This window comes from Podarcis liolepis (genome assembly GCF_965112155.1).
Source record: "Podarcis liolepis genome assembly, chromosome: 14".
In the NCBI taxonomy this organism is placed as follows: domain Eukaryota; kingdom Metazoa; phylum Chordata; class Lepidosauria; order Squamata; family Lacertidae; genus Podarcis; species Podarcis liolepis.
This window is the reverse complement of record NC_139569.1, coordinates 27,249,637-27,262,343: the sequence shown is the minus strand read 5'-3', so window position 1 is coordinate 27,262,343 and position 12,707 is coordinate 27,249,637. Positions and strand designations below refer to the sequence as shown.

The window sequence follows — 12,707 nt, the reverse complement described above, 5'->3', positions numbered from 1 at the left end:
GTCCTCATCCAGATCTCACATTTGTGCAATTTGTACTATGTGCATTTGTACTATGCAAACAAGAACCTAAACAGCCACGTTTTGCTCAGAGTAGACCCACTGAAATGGACCTAAGCTAGCCAGGGCCATAGATTTCAATGAGTCTGCTCTGAATGGAACACCCATGAGGATCCCAGCAGAGCTCATTTACATTTACTTGTTCCTATCACCCATTTAACTTTTGTGCCACACCTGTGCAACTTTGAAAAGAACCTGAAAAGCTGGAATCCCACACTTCTTTCAGCGTTTTCTCAAACCTGCTCGCTTGAGAGCATCCCACACAAAGCCCAAATCTCTCCCTTCACCTGTACATTCCGGTGTTCCTTCTGATGCGTCTTGAAGCTCATGTCCTCTAAGGCATTTGGTTGACTCCATTTTGGCAGCATGTTGGTCACCTGTTGTGCAGCATTGAAACACGGAATTGTCAGAGGAAGTAAGAGACGCGTATGAACTGTGCTAGCAAAAGCAGCAGAAGTGTAAGAGATCCATCAGTCACATTAATCTCAGAAAGCTATCGAGTCTTGGAGGCAAACAGCAGCCCAGAAGGTGGCGAAGATGGCAGGCCTTGCTCATTTTGAGGAGGCTGACAAATATACCCAGACGCTTACATCTTTTCCTGAGGCCCTTCTTCGAGTCCCGCCTCTGAAGGAGACTCAGAGGATGATGACAAAGGAGAGGGCCTTTTCAGTTGTGGCTCCCCATCTGTGGAATGCTCTCCTCAGCAAGGTCTGCCTGCCACCTTCGTTGACATCTTTTCAGCACCAAGTAAAGACTTATCTTCTTTCCCAGGCTTTTAATGGACTAAGATGAAGTTGTTTTGTTACTTGTGTGCTGCCAAAGCTTTCTCTGGTGGCTATAGGGATTGGTTTGTGCTGTTTTCATGGTGTAATGTATTCATATTTATCCTTTAATTGTGATTTAAGTCACTTGGAGACCTTCCGGTAACAAGCAACTAACAAGTGAAATCATATTATTGTAATTAGCATCATTAGGGATGGATGAGAGGTCAATAAGGCAAGACTTTTCCTAGAAAGCAGAAACTCCCCCTGAATAAATATTAAGTAGGCAGGACCTATCTTGGTTATGAACTCGCAACAACACATATGAAAACATGCAGAATCCTCACCTTGAGAAGATGCTGTCCTTTCTTCATGACTTCGTAACTTGCTAAAAAAAAAGAATAATTTGTTTTCTGTTTAGACATTCCACGCAGAGGATTAGACAAAATGCAACACTCTTTCCAAGGGAGTCCGTACCACTGTCAAACAGCTCTTACTATCAGAAAGTTCTTCCTAATGTGTGGTCAGAATCTGCTTTCTTGTAATTTCAATCCATTGGTTCAGGCCCTATCCTTCAGAGCAGCAGAAAACAAGTTTGCTCCATCCTCCATGTGACAGGCTTTCAGATATTTCAAGTTAGCTACCACATCATGTCACAGTACGTTCCTCAACAATGGGTAGCAATCGAGTGCAGACTGTCACAAGGAGAGGTCCCAAAGGCCAGTCTCCAGCCTATCACAAGTAAAAACTCAAAAGCTGCCCAGTCCTGGCTTAACAGCAACTTCTCATGCCTCAAACTGGAACCAGACATGCAAGGAAGTAAATATTCCTCATTTATTTTTAAGCACCCGCTCCTCAACTCCAAGGAAAGGTAACGTACCTTTGTTGGACTCCTCCATGGCAGCCTTTATCAGAGCCAAGATTTCAACGCTATCACCAATCCTTGCATAGTAAGAGCAGTCATGGCCAAGGGCATCCACCAAAGTGACGTCCGCACCATTTTTGAGCAAAACTTCCACAGCATCCTTGCAGCCATATTCACAGCCTAACATCAGAGATGTCCTGAGGATGAAAGAAGAAGCCACATGAGGAGTCTTGTGTAGATGGCACATGCAATGGTGGGCTCTGTGGAACAATCACTACGCTTTTTCTTTTCATCCGCTTGCATTAATATTCCCAACTCTGCATAACTGTGGGCAAAGGGGCTCCCCATATGCAAACAGGCACAATAAAACAGTTCACACAATAAACCAGGCATGTGGTAATGTGTAGCCACTGTGGCATAATGGTTGGAGACCAGAGTTCAAATCCCCACTCAGCCACAAAGCTCACTGGGTGGCCTTGGGCCAGAAACCATCTCTTAGCCTAACCTACCTCACAGGGTTGTCGTGAGAATTAAATGGGAGGTGGAGAACCATGTACACCACCTTGAGCTCCTTGGAAGAAAAGTTGGTATATGCATGTAATACATAGTAGTACAAGATGAAAAATGCACCTGCAAAATTTCCATCAACTCAAAAACTCTCTCACATTCCACTGGTCTAATACTCCTACAGTAGATCATCCCACAATGAGATTTTTCTTTTCTTCTTTTTCACAACACGTTTGAGACTTGAGGTGCTTCCCCCCCCCCCTGAAATGCTATCTGCTATTTATTTACCAGTGGCTTGTTGACAGAGGTATCCTTGTTTAAGCAGCTGTAGTTTGAACAAACCACCATTTTCTACACTGAACCACAACGATAAACTATGGTTTGTTCCAACCAGGAATGGGACCTTTAAACCTCTTCCCCCTTGGCCACAGAGGGATGCAGGAAGAGCATAGAAGTCAAAGATTCACCCAGGCTCATATACGTAATAATAAACCATGGTTTGCTGTGACATCTGAACCAGGCCAGAATGTAGGCAGGTAATCTGTCAATTGCCAAACTGAGTCAGAATTTTGCTATCTTTGAAGAAATCCCACCACTTCAGATCAACACACCCCAAGCTTGTGTCCAACAGTTTCATTGTTTGAATCCCCAGAGAGTGTTCTTTGGAAAGCATACAGACACATCACCCACGAGGCGCTAAATGGATGCATTACCGGTTCTGTTTGTCTCTTGCATTGACATCAGCGCCCCTGTCGAGCAGAAGTTGACATATGGCTGGACGGCACATCTGAGTGGCCAGCACCAGAGGCGTCCTCCCATCCTAGAGAGAAGGGGCAGGAAAACATTACAAAGGAAGGGCAAAATGAACTTGACCAATCCTGGGGAAGGACCCTGAAAGGGGCCTGCATGAGACTTACTGCATCTCTGGCATTCACCAAGGCTCCATGGTCACACAGTAACTGGATGCTGGATGAACAATCTGACATCGCTTTGGGAGACAGAAGGACATCACATCGTTAGTAAATGGGTCACTTTACTACCGGTGGGCTATTTCTACATTGTCAGATTTCTATGAATGGCTGCGCCTTTAAGATCTAGAAGCCACAATCATTCTAATGACAAAGGTCCAACCAGGGAACAGCAATTAAAAAGGGCCAATATGCCAGTATCTTCCATGCTTTACTCATTGCACCTGAACTCCAGCCCTGCAAGAAAAGCCTGTGTGTTGTTAGTGGCTCACCTAACCCAACTACACCTTTATCAGTTGCCTGAGGCGCAGAGATAGTGTGGAAGAGAACCTAGCCTCTCCCTAAAAGCTTCTCCTAACTGGTGGTCTGGAAGAGGAACATCAATCACTTGGGGGGGGGGTAATTGGATTGTTTTTGTTTTATCGTGTATTTTGTGTTCTCATTGTGAATTTTTATGTTCGGAACAACTCTATGATCTTTGGACAAAGGGCAGTATACAAAAATAAATATTAAAATAAGAAGTTTGCAGCCAAACTTCCCAATCTAGGGGGCGTCCAGATGTGTGCGTCATATGAAGCTGGAGCTGATGGGAGTCATAGTCTAAAACATTGAGACAACAAATTGGGAGAGGCTGTCCCAGCCACATGTGGAAAATGAGCAGCTATTCATATGCCTTGCCAAATACGGTCTTTTTCAAGGCGTTAGGAGAAATTGCTCCAAAGGAAGGACACTCCCTTACCTGCATCGTGAAGAGCAGTGCGACCCTGAAGATCCACATTTTCTGTAGGACAGTTGTACTATGGGAACAGCCAAACACATTTCATCAATACTGTTATTACTATTAATTATTATCGTTGTTGCTGTTAAATTTATTACCTGCCCTTCACCAGCAGGCCACAGGGCAGGCTACAACCATTTAAAATTCAGCTTTAAAAACAGCTAAAACAAATCACTGTCCCAAGAATATGGAATAGGCCTGTAATTTATTTATTCTAACATTTACAGTTAAGGGTTCCTAACAGTGACAGCACTCTCATGATGAAAATATTTCAAGAAACATTTAAATAAGATTCAGTTCCAGAATGTTAAATGTGCTGTTCAGCTTTGCAGATCTATTATTATTATTATTATTATTATTATTATTATTATTATTATTATTATTATTATAGCAGTTTTTAAAAAATAAAAATAACTAAAAGTGACTTACAACAATAAGTAAAAATAAAAAAAATCCTTCCAGTAGCACCTTAAAGACCAACTAAGTTAGTTCTTGGTATGAGCTTTCGTGTGCATGCACACTTCTTCAGATACTGAAGAAGTTATCAGATACTGAAGAAGTTATCTGAAGAAGTGTGCATGCACACGAAAGCTCATACCAAGAACTAACTTAGTTGGTCTTTAAGGTGCTACTGGAAGGATTTTTTTTATTTTGACTATGGCAGACCAACACGGCTACCTATCTGTAACTGGAACAATAAGTAAATCACGCATGCATTAAAACCAGCATAAAACAAAATGGGGGGAATCTAAAATGCATTCATACAGTATTTTTAAAATAAAACATCCCATCTACAGAAGGAGGCCAGAGATAATTAAAAGAAAGGAGTCAGAACATATAGTGGCTGTGCTGTACTGTAGATAACAAAGGAAGCTTCCTAATATAGAGTCAGACCTTGATCCACCCAGCACAATATTGCCTACACTAGCTTTCTCCAGCTAGCTGCCCTTCTGATGCTTAAGATTCCCATCATTCCTAGTAACAGGCTGGAGCTGATGGGAGAGACAATGTAAGAACATCTGGCTATGGGAGCCTAGCCTACACTGACTGGGAGCGGTTTTCCAGAGTTTCAGACAGCAGCCTTTTCCCAGGAGATGCTAAGTGATGAACATGGGAGCTTCTGTATGCTGTGAGCTATAAATCCTCCCCCATAAATCTTTAAGAAACAGAAAGCTTCATACACACAGAGGAATTACCTGCTTATATCTATCCTAGAACAAAGACTCTCAGTTTTCTGCTTGTTTCTTCAGATTTCTTCTACATCCCAATTTGAAAATAACAAGGTTTAGGGAGATCAAAACCTTATTAGATTTTTGGCCATTCCTGCACCAACATTTGGGTTAAGGTGTCCAAACAGCGGCAGCTATAACGTGATGGGAATATTTCAAGGGACAACACACACAGAGAAAGGAAAAAAGCTTTGCTGTCATGGTTTCCCCTCACCGCCTACCCTGCCTTTTACATGCAACACTTAAACAATTTGTCAAACCTACAGTACCTGCAACAATTTTTGCAGACAGAGTGCATGCCCATATTTCGCAGCGAGGTGCAGACCGTTCCTTCCTAGAGAGGTCAAAGTGACAAGGAAATGCAGAATGGAATCATGAAAGACATGGCAGAGCTTTCATTCAGTGTCTACCACAGACCCACACACACAGAGATGGGTTGTGTGCTGAACATAAAAAGGTAAAGGGACCCCTGACCATTAGGTCCAGTCGTGACCAACTCTGGGGTTGCGGCGCTCATCTCGCTTTATTGGCCGAGGGAGCCGACATACAGCTTCCGGGTCATGTGGCCAGCATGACTAAGCCGCTTCTGGCGAACAAGAGCAGCGCACAGAAATGCTGTTTACCTTCCCGCCAGAGTGGTACCTATTTATCTACTTGCACTTTGACATGCTTTCGAACTGCTAGGCTGGCAGGAGCAGGGACCGAGCAATGGGAGCTCACCCTGTCGTGGGGATTCGAACTGCCGACCTTATGATCGGCAAGTCCTAGGCTCTGTGGTTTAACCCACAGTGCCACCCGTGTCCTGTGCTGAACATAGCTTGAGTTAAAATACTGACCATGATGTAATTACTGTATTTTATACATCAATTCACCAGGGATGGAATGGATTATTTTAAGTCAATCTACCTTGAAGAGTGACCCAGTTTAGACCCTTCCATGATGTCTCAACTTCCCCAGGGCTGCCAGCAACAAACCCTCACCACAACCCCAGGGATGTAATCGGCAAAAAGGTGGCTGGGAACCCAACAGGGACACTGATACACATCTAAGAAGCTAGTTTACAACAACCCCTTTCCATATTCACTCAGCAAGTTTGAGCAATACATGAAAACATTTGCCCAACATCTTCTACAATCTCTCTTTAGGAGGATCTTATTAGAGAGACAACCCTCTTATTTTAAACAAGGACTCATACCTGCCGCATCTGTAGCTACAATGTCAACCCCGTGTACAAGAATGGCATTCAGACAATCAAGATTCCCTTTGGCAGCTACAACATGGAACCTAAACAAAGCAAAACAGGAAAATGTCTGTGTAATGTTTGCATATACAAGGTTACAATTTAAATGTTTCAAGTGCAATCCAATGTTATAAAAATACAAAAGCAGCACAGAAAAGCACCTGCAGCAGAGAATAAAAAGAAATACAACAAATAGGCTGCTGGGATAGCTCAGTCTGGAGAGCATGAGATTCTTAATCTCAGGGTTGTGGTTCAAGCCCCACATTGACCAAAAGATTCTTGCATTTACTCTTAGCCTAACCTGCCTCACAGGGGTGTTATGGGGATAAAATGTGGAAGAAGAGAATTATGTACACCACCTTCACCTCATTGGAGGAAAGGTGGGATGCAAATGTAATAAATTATTATTATTATCATCATCACCACCACCACCGCTGCTGCCGCTATCTATCGATCTATTTCCCACCCTTCATCCTACGATCCCAGGGAGGTTACAATATTAAAACACAACTATAAATATAAATGGGATAAGTAAATGTGAGCTAAAAAGTCTCTTGGAGCCCTCGGGATCTATTAGCCAATTTAATAGGCCACCACCCTTATAGAGAAGCAAGAGGAGGCTGATAGAAATTTAAACCTCAACAGAAATGGCCTTACCATGGCAAAAGCCTTCTTTAAACACACACACACACACACACACACACCCATCCCACTTTCATATCTCCCCCTCCTCCTCCTGCCTCACAGAGAAAACCAAACCAAGCGTCTCCTGCTATGTCCTGTGGGCCAATAACGTGTTGGGGCCATAAAGTCCTGAACGGCTCTGGATCTTGTGGCACCAGAAAGACACTCATCCAAGGGGTTTCTGGATATCTTGGTCTCAATGTGCAGTGCAATCCTACACATGTCTCATCTGAATTAGGACCTTTTGAGATTTAATGGGATTTACTCCTGGGTTAAGCGAGTAAAGGACTGCAGTTCAAATCTTCCAACAGGAGAACAATCTTTTAGAACAAGCCTTCTAAAATCTTTACCCCAGTTTGTATCTGGGATTTGAATTGGTTTTATGTATGTACTGTTGTTGTTTTAAACTCTTTTTGTATTTATAATTGGGTGATTTCTAAACTGTTCTTTTTATTGTTGCAATTTCTTTAACTGTGTTAATATACATAACTGTTGTATATATGCTATATTGTAAATTGCTTTGGGATGCCTCACAGAAAGCAATTCAAGAAGAAGAAGAAGAAGAAGAAGAGGAGGAGGAGGAGGAGGAATGTGCAACGGGTAAACCCTAATGGAAAGGCAATCTTTGAGTAGCCAGATAGAATGTAGGTTAACCCTGGATTTCTGTTTTTCAGTTTGCTGAGAATGCACAAACTCAGAGATTTCTGTAATTCTCAGCAATCCTTACAACAGCCCTGTGAAGCCGGCCATTGTTATCTCCATACAGTGGTACCTTGGGTTACATACGCTTCAGGTTACAGACTCCGCTAACCCAGAAATAGTGCTTCAGGTTAAGAACTTTGCTTCAGGATGAGAACAGAAATCGTGCTCCGGTGGCGCAGCAGCAGCAGGAGGCCCCATTAGCTAAAGTGGTGCTTCAGGTTAAGAACAGTTTCAGGTTAAGAACGAACCTCCGGAACGAATTAAGTACGTAACCAGAGGTACCAATGTATTAGAATAAAGGGGCTGAGGTGCTGGCTTGCTCAACACCAACGAGTGAGCTCATGGCTAGGCTGAGAAGCCACATCTCTGGATGTTGGTTCCAGAGAGTGGGAAGCTGTGCCTGAATGCCTCTGACCTCTGGCTTTCATCTTGGAAACTCTTGGGGGTATGCAGGCTGTGACCTACAACCACCCAGACAGAGTCACTCGCCACAAAGCATCCAATACAAGGCTCACAGAATAACCCTAGCATTAAATGTCCTCACCACTTACCATTTAAGACAGAAAACAGCTTTGTGCAGTAACTTGAGACTGCCATTCAAACCTTCTCCGGATTGGCTACTGAGAAGCTTCTGAAGTTACCACAAATATCTCCCCTTTTATTATGTGCACACACAGGAGTTCAGAGAGTGAAACAAAAAGGAACCCGGGAGTGGGACAGACACCACACAAGTAATACAAACCGCATGGGAAAGACCCAGGCCTTTTATTCTTGTCTGGAGCAAGTTTGGAACCAAACCACAAACACACCCTGCAACCTAGACAGATTTTTTTGAATCAACCAGGCAGAGACCACCCAATTACTTGCTTCTGGATCTGCTGCATATTACTGTGTCAAGGAAAACAATTCATCTCAAGCAGCTTTCATAGTGCCTTCCAGTTGCTGTTGGACTACAGCTCCCATCAGCCCCAGCCAGCATGGCCCAAGAGTGGGGGTGGTCAGAGCTGTAGTCCAGTAACATCTGGAGGGCCCCCAGGTTTCCCCTCCACTAAACCACATGTTTACACAGTTCGGCATGACATCCAAACATGCCCTGTATGTGTGGAAGCATAAAATGCTCTTCCGCAGGATGCAGGTCCCAACAGCTTTCTGTTTATTTAAAACATTTCTATGGCACCTTTCCAAGGCTCAGGGAGGCTTACAGGAAATAAGCACTAGGCAGATAAGAGCCAACAGAAACAACAGTGCCCCTCTCAAAAATTTGGAAGGGGCCAGGAAGATCAAAGGCAAAAAAGACACATCTAAGCAGCCCTCCTCCAAGGGGTGGGTGGGCTACAAACTTGGTGGGAGGTGGGCAGAGCAGCTGAGGTCAAAACCCTGACTTCTACTCACGCAGATCTTCCTTCCACATCGAGTTTGGTGGGGTTTACGCCCTTCTTGGCAAGGACAGACGAGATCTTTTCCACGTCGCCCCGTTCAGCAGCTTTCATCAAGCGATCATCGTACTTGTTCCAGTCTGCAGTCAACTGTTCAAAGAATGCGGGAGAAATGTTTTCAGCGTACAGTGGTGCAAATCCCTCAGAAATACGAGCAAAAATGCCTGTTTCCCATAGAGGATAAAGTGGGGGAGGGGAGAGAAGTGTTATTCATCTGCCATCCATGTAGCTGGAAGGGAAAATCCCTTAAGAAACGGAAGCCAGGGAAAGCTGCTTCTGGTCTTTAACAAAACAAAAAACTGAAGGAGCTTGGTTTCACATATTATTGTGTCAGTTTAATACGGGAAGTACTTAAGAAAAATCCAAACACTGAGAAAACCATGAAGGATTCATGCCTTTTGCACCCCACTATTTACTGGCATGCAATGTTATTCTCACAAAATAAGATAATAGGATATTTGCAGCACCTTTCTGCAGTTCAATGTATATTTGAATGTGCTTAGAGATGCAGAAGCTCTCAGCTCAATGGGCAGCTTCACTTAAACAACGATCAGAAGAACGGGTTACCTTAAACACAATCAGGCTCGGTGTGGGGAGTGTTTTGGCTTTTTCGAGCCTAATAGCTAGAGGGGAGAGGTGACCTTCTTGCAGACTTCAGCTGGGGAGGCAAAGTTAGCCCTCCAGCCACCCACCCTCACTGCACTCTCTCCAGAAAGCTCACCTCTCCTGCAACACAGTTAGGCTTCAACAAGGCTTTCTCTTTTAACTGAATTTTACATAGCACACACAACAAGCCAGCAGTGGTGCAATGGTTAATGCTGGACCTGGGAGATGGGGGTTCAAATCTGCACTCAGCCTTGAAGCTTGCTGGGTGACCTTGGGCCAGTCACTCAATCTCAGCCTAGTCTACCTCACAGGGTTGCTGTGGGGATTGAACGAGGAGGGGGAGAACCACATAAGTCACCTTGAGTTCCAAGGGAGAAAAAGGTAGGAAATAAATGCAAAAAATAAACAAACATTCCAGTTACAACTAATTCTATACATATACGCATGCGCGCTCACTTAAAACTCTCTCACGTAATTAATAGGTTTTTCCCTAAGCCTAATTCTGGTGCAGAGGAAGTTTTCAGAAGAGGGGGTCACAGCTGGGGAGAAGACAGTCAACCCTTCCCAGCTGCAACCCACTTTGAAAATGCCCACCACCAAATTCTATTGCTTCTAAGGGCAGTGTGTGTGTGTGTGTGTGTGTGTGTGTGTGTGTGTGTAGAGAGAGGCGGTAAGGAGGGAGATTTCAGGTGGTGTGGGGAGGGCCCAGGGCCTTCATTGCACCCAGCCTGAGGGCTGGCAATTCATCATCCCTGGCGTAGATAGAAGCTGATAGGAAAAGCATCTTCCTGCCCAAGATGGTGGAGAGTTGCTGCCTGCCACAGCTGACAATGTGCTAGGTCAGACCTGGGGAAGATCTGTGGCCCTTCAGTTAGTTGCTGGAGTCATGAGGGTTGTTGGGGGGATTTAATGAGGAGGAGAACTATGTATACCACCTTGAGCTCCTTGGAGGAAAAATGGGATATAAATGCAAATGAATGAATGAATAAATGAATAGGATAATAAGCCAGACCTCCCACAAAACAGCTTTTTCCTCTATTCCTTTGACTGTACAAGAATTCTAGCTTCCGGTAGAACTAATTACAGTTCTTCTAAAACAGAAGGAGTCTATGATATCATTTGCACACCAGTTTAACCATCAAGAGGCCCTTTCTGTTTCCAGAGCCTCCTTGCTCTGGTTTAATTGCCAGGAGCGTTCTGTTTGGATTTCCAGTCAGGCCACCTCGGTGCCTTCTCAGAATAGAAACAAGGTTCTCCACCCTACTTGGCATTTCTTGTTTTCAAGAGAGACAGAAAGAAAAAGTATTGCAATCCAAAACACTCTTTTCCCCTACTTCAGCCCCCCAACGCCCAAGTCCTCCTTTCTTGCAAAAGGCTTGCATTTCTACTCAAAGGATAATGGCTACATTTGAACTGCACAGGAATGTGTTGTTTTTGAGGTTCTCCCACTTCCCATCTCAACTGGGTGTGGGCCTATTTCATGTGTTATTCCTCTCAAGCTGCAGATTAAATCTCTGCCTGAAATAAAAGCAGTATCTTCCTGCCTATGAATGGCGGCATGTGTGGTTTGCTCTGGAAATGTACAGAAGAAGCCAAAACTAATGCCCACTGCAGCTTCCTGGCAGGCACACCTAGACCACAAAAAGAGAGAGAATGTACAATCCGTAGTGTCATTCAAACACTGCAAGGCACCTGCTTTTTTCCAGTCATTTCTACGGAAAGACAACTTGCAAAGTGACCCAAATGAATGTGGAAGCAATAATTTTATTTTATTTTATTTGCCTCCCACTGCATAGCAAGCAACTGCATTCCAAAGCAGGGTATCATGTTTCTGCCTGTAGTGTCACATGAAACCACAGTAGCACAATTTGAGCATGCACCCCATTAGCTAGCAGGAAATCCATCACCAGAGGGAGAAACAGCAGTTGCCATACCAGCAGCAAACGCTAAACTGGTACCAGCAGGGAGAAAATTCTAGCCACTCCCCCCCCCCCGATGTGCTAGCTTTCTATATGCAGGAAGCTTCCAAATACATGTTGCCATTCAATGGTCCACCAAGCTATCTTGTTCCATGTACTGTACATATAGACCAGGCTTTGCTCAACTCATTACCTTGCAAATAAGAAGCTACTTCCAATTAGGGCTGGGCGATATCTGGTTTTCAACATCACAATATATCACCAGCTAAATATCACGATATCTCGATATATATTGTGATGTTATTTCAATACTGGTATTTATTGCACAGCCCTATTTCCAATGTGCAACAGCAGTTTAAAAAATCTATGAACAACAATATTTAAATCTTTCACCTCCCAGCAATCAGATTTAAAAACTTGTGCACACAAATATCCCCTTGGTATCAACAGCTTCAGAAAGGCATATTTGAGGGCACAGTGACCCACAAGTTGGTCTGCATGTCCAGGTATACCTTTCCATCTAAAAATGGGGCCGCAGCAGGACTCCACGTTTGCATTTGCTCCAAGTCAGTAGGCAAAAACTGCACAAAAGCCAATGGACGTCATATTTGATTATCCCACGGCTAATTCTGGCCTGTATGGGATTATAGTGGTATGGGGCGAGCCTGCTTTCATCTCTCAGCCCTTCAGTCTTCAGCCGCTCCCTTCTAGGGCTCTTCAAAGAAGCAAAGGCAGCACCACTGACCTACTGAACCCTGTCTGGAGTCATCAAAACATCCAGCATCTGAAGGCCAAACAAGACATTTCAAAAGAAACAAGCATGGAATTAAGGATGCTTATGTTACGCTGATTTTAATGCATGCGATTTTGGGGGTGACGGGGGCATTTGCAGGGAAGCATCGGCAGATGAGTGGCACTTAAGCTGTTCCCAGCTGGCCAATTCTTGCCTGCAAAA

The 12,707-nt window shown here is 44.0% G+C and overlaps 1 protein-coding gene across 12 annotated transcripts in view; it reads right to left on the bottom strand.

Moving 5' to 3' along the window:
• UACA (uveal autoantigen with coiled-coil domains and ankyrin repeats) overlaps positions 1–12,707 on the bottom strand; it is a 50,827-nt gene that overhangs the window by 13,834 nt on the left and 24,286 nt on the right. For all 12 annotated transcript variants that reach the window (XM_083474981.1, XM_083474980.1, XM_083474982.1 and 9 more), the window contains exons 2-10: positions 9,184–9,317; positions 6,361–6,449; positions 5,435–5,499; positions 3,898–3,955; positions 3,108–3,178; positions 2,904–3,010; positions 1,699–1,880; positions 1,166–1,206; positions 345–434 (exon numbers count right to left, since the gene is read on the bottom strand). In XM_083474981.1, the coding sequence (XP_083331107.1) occupies positions 345–434; positions 1,166–1,206; positions 1,699–1,880; positions 2,904–3,010; positions 3,108–3,178; positions 3,898–3,955; positions 5,435–5,499; positions 6,361–6,449; positions 9,184–9,317 (837 nt within the window). The remainder of the gene's footprint in view (positions 1–344; positions 435–1,165; positions 1,207–1,698; positions 1,881–2,903; positions 3,011–3,107; positions 3,179–3,897; positions 3,956–5,434; positions 5,500–6,360; positions 6,450–9,183; positions 9,318–12,707) is intronic.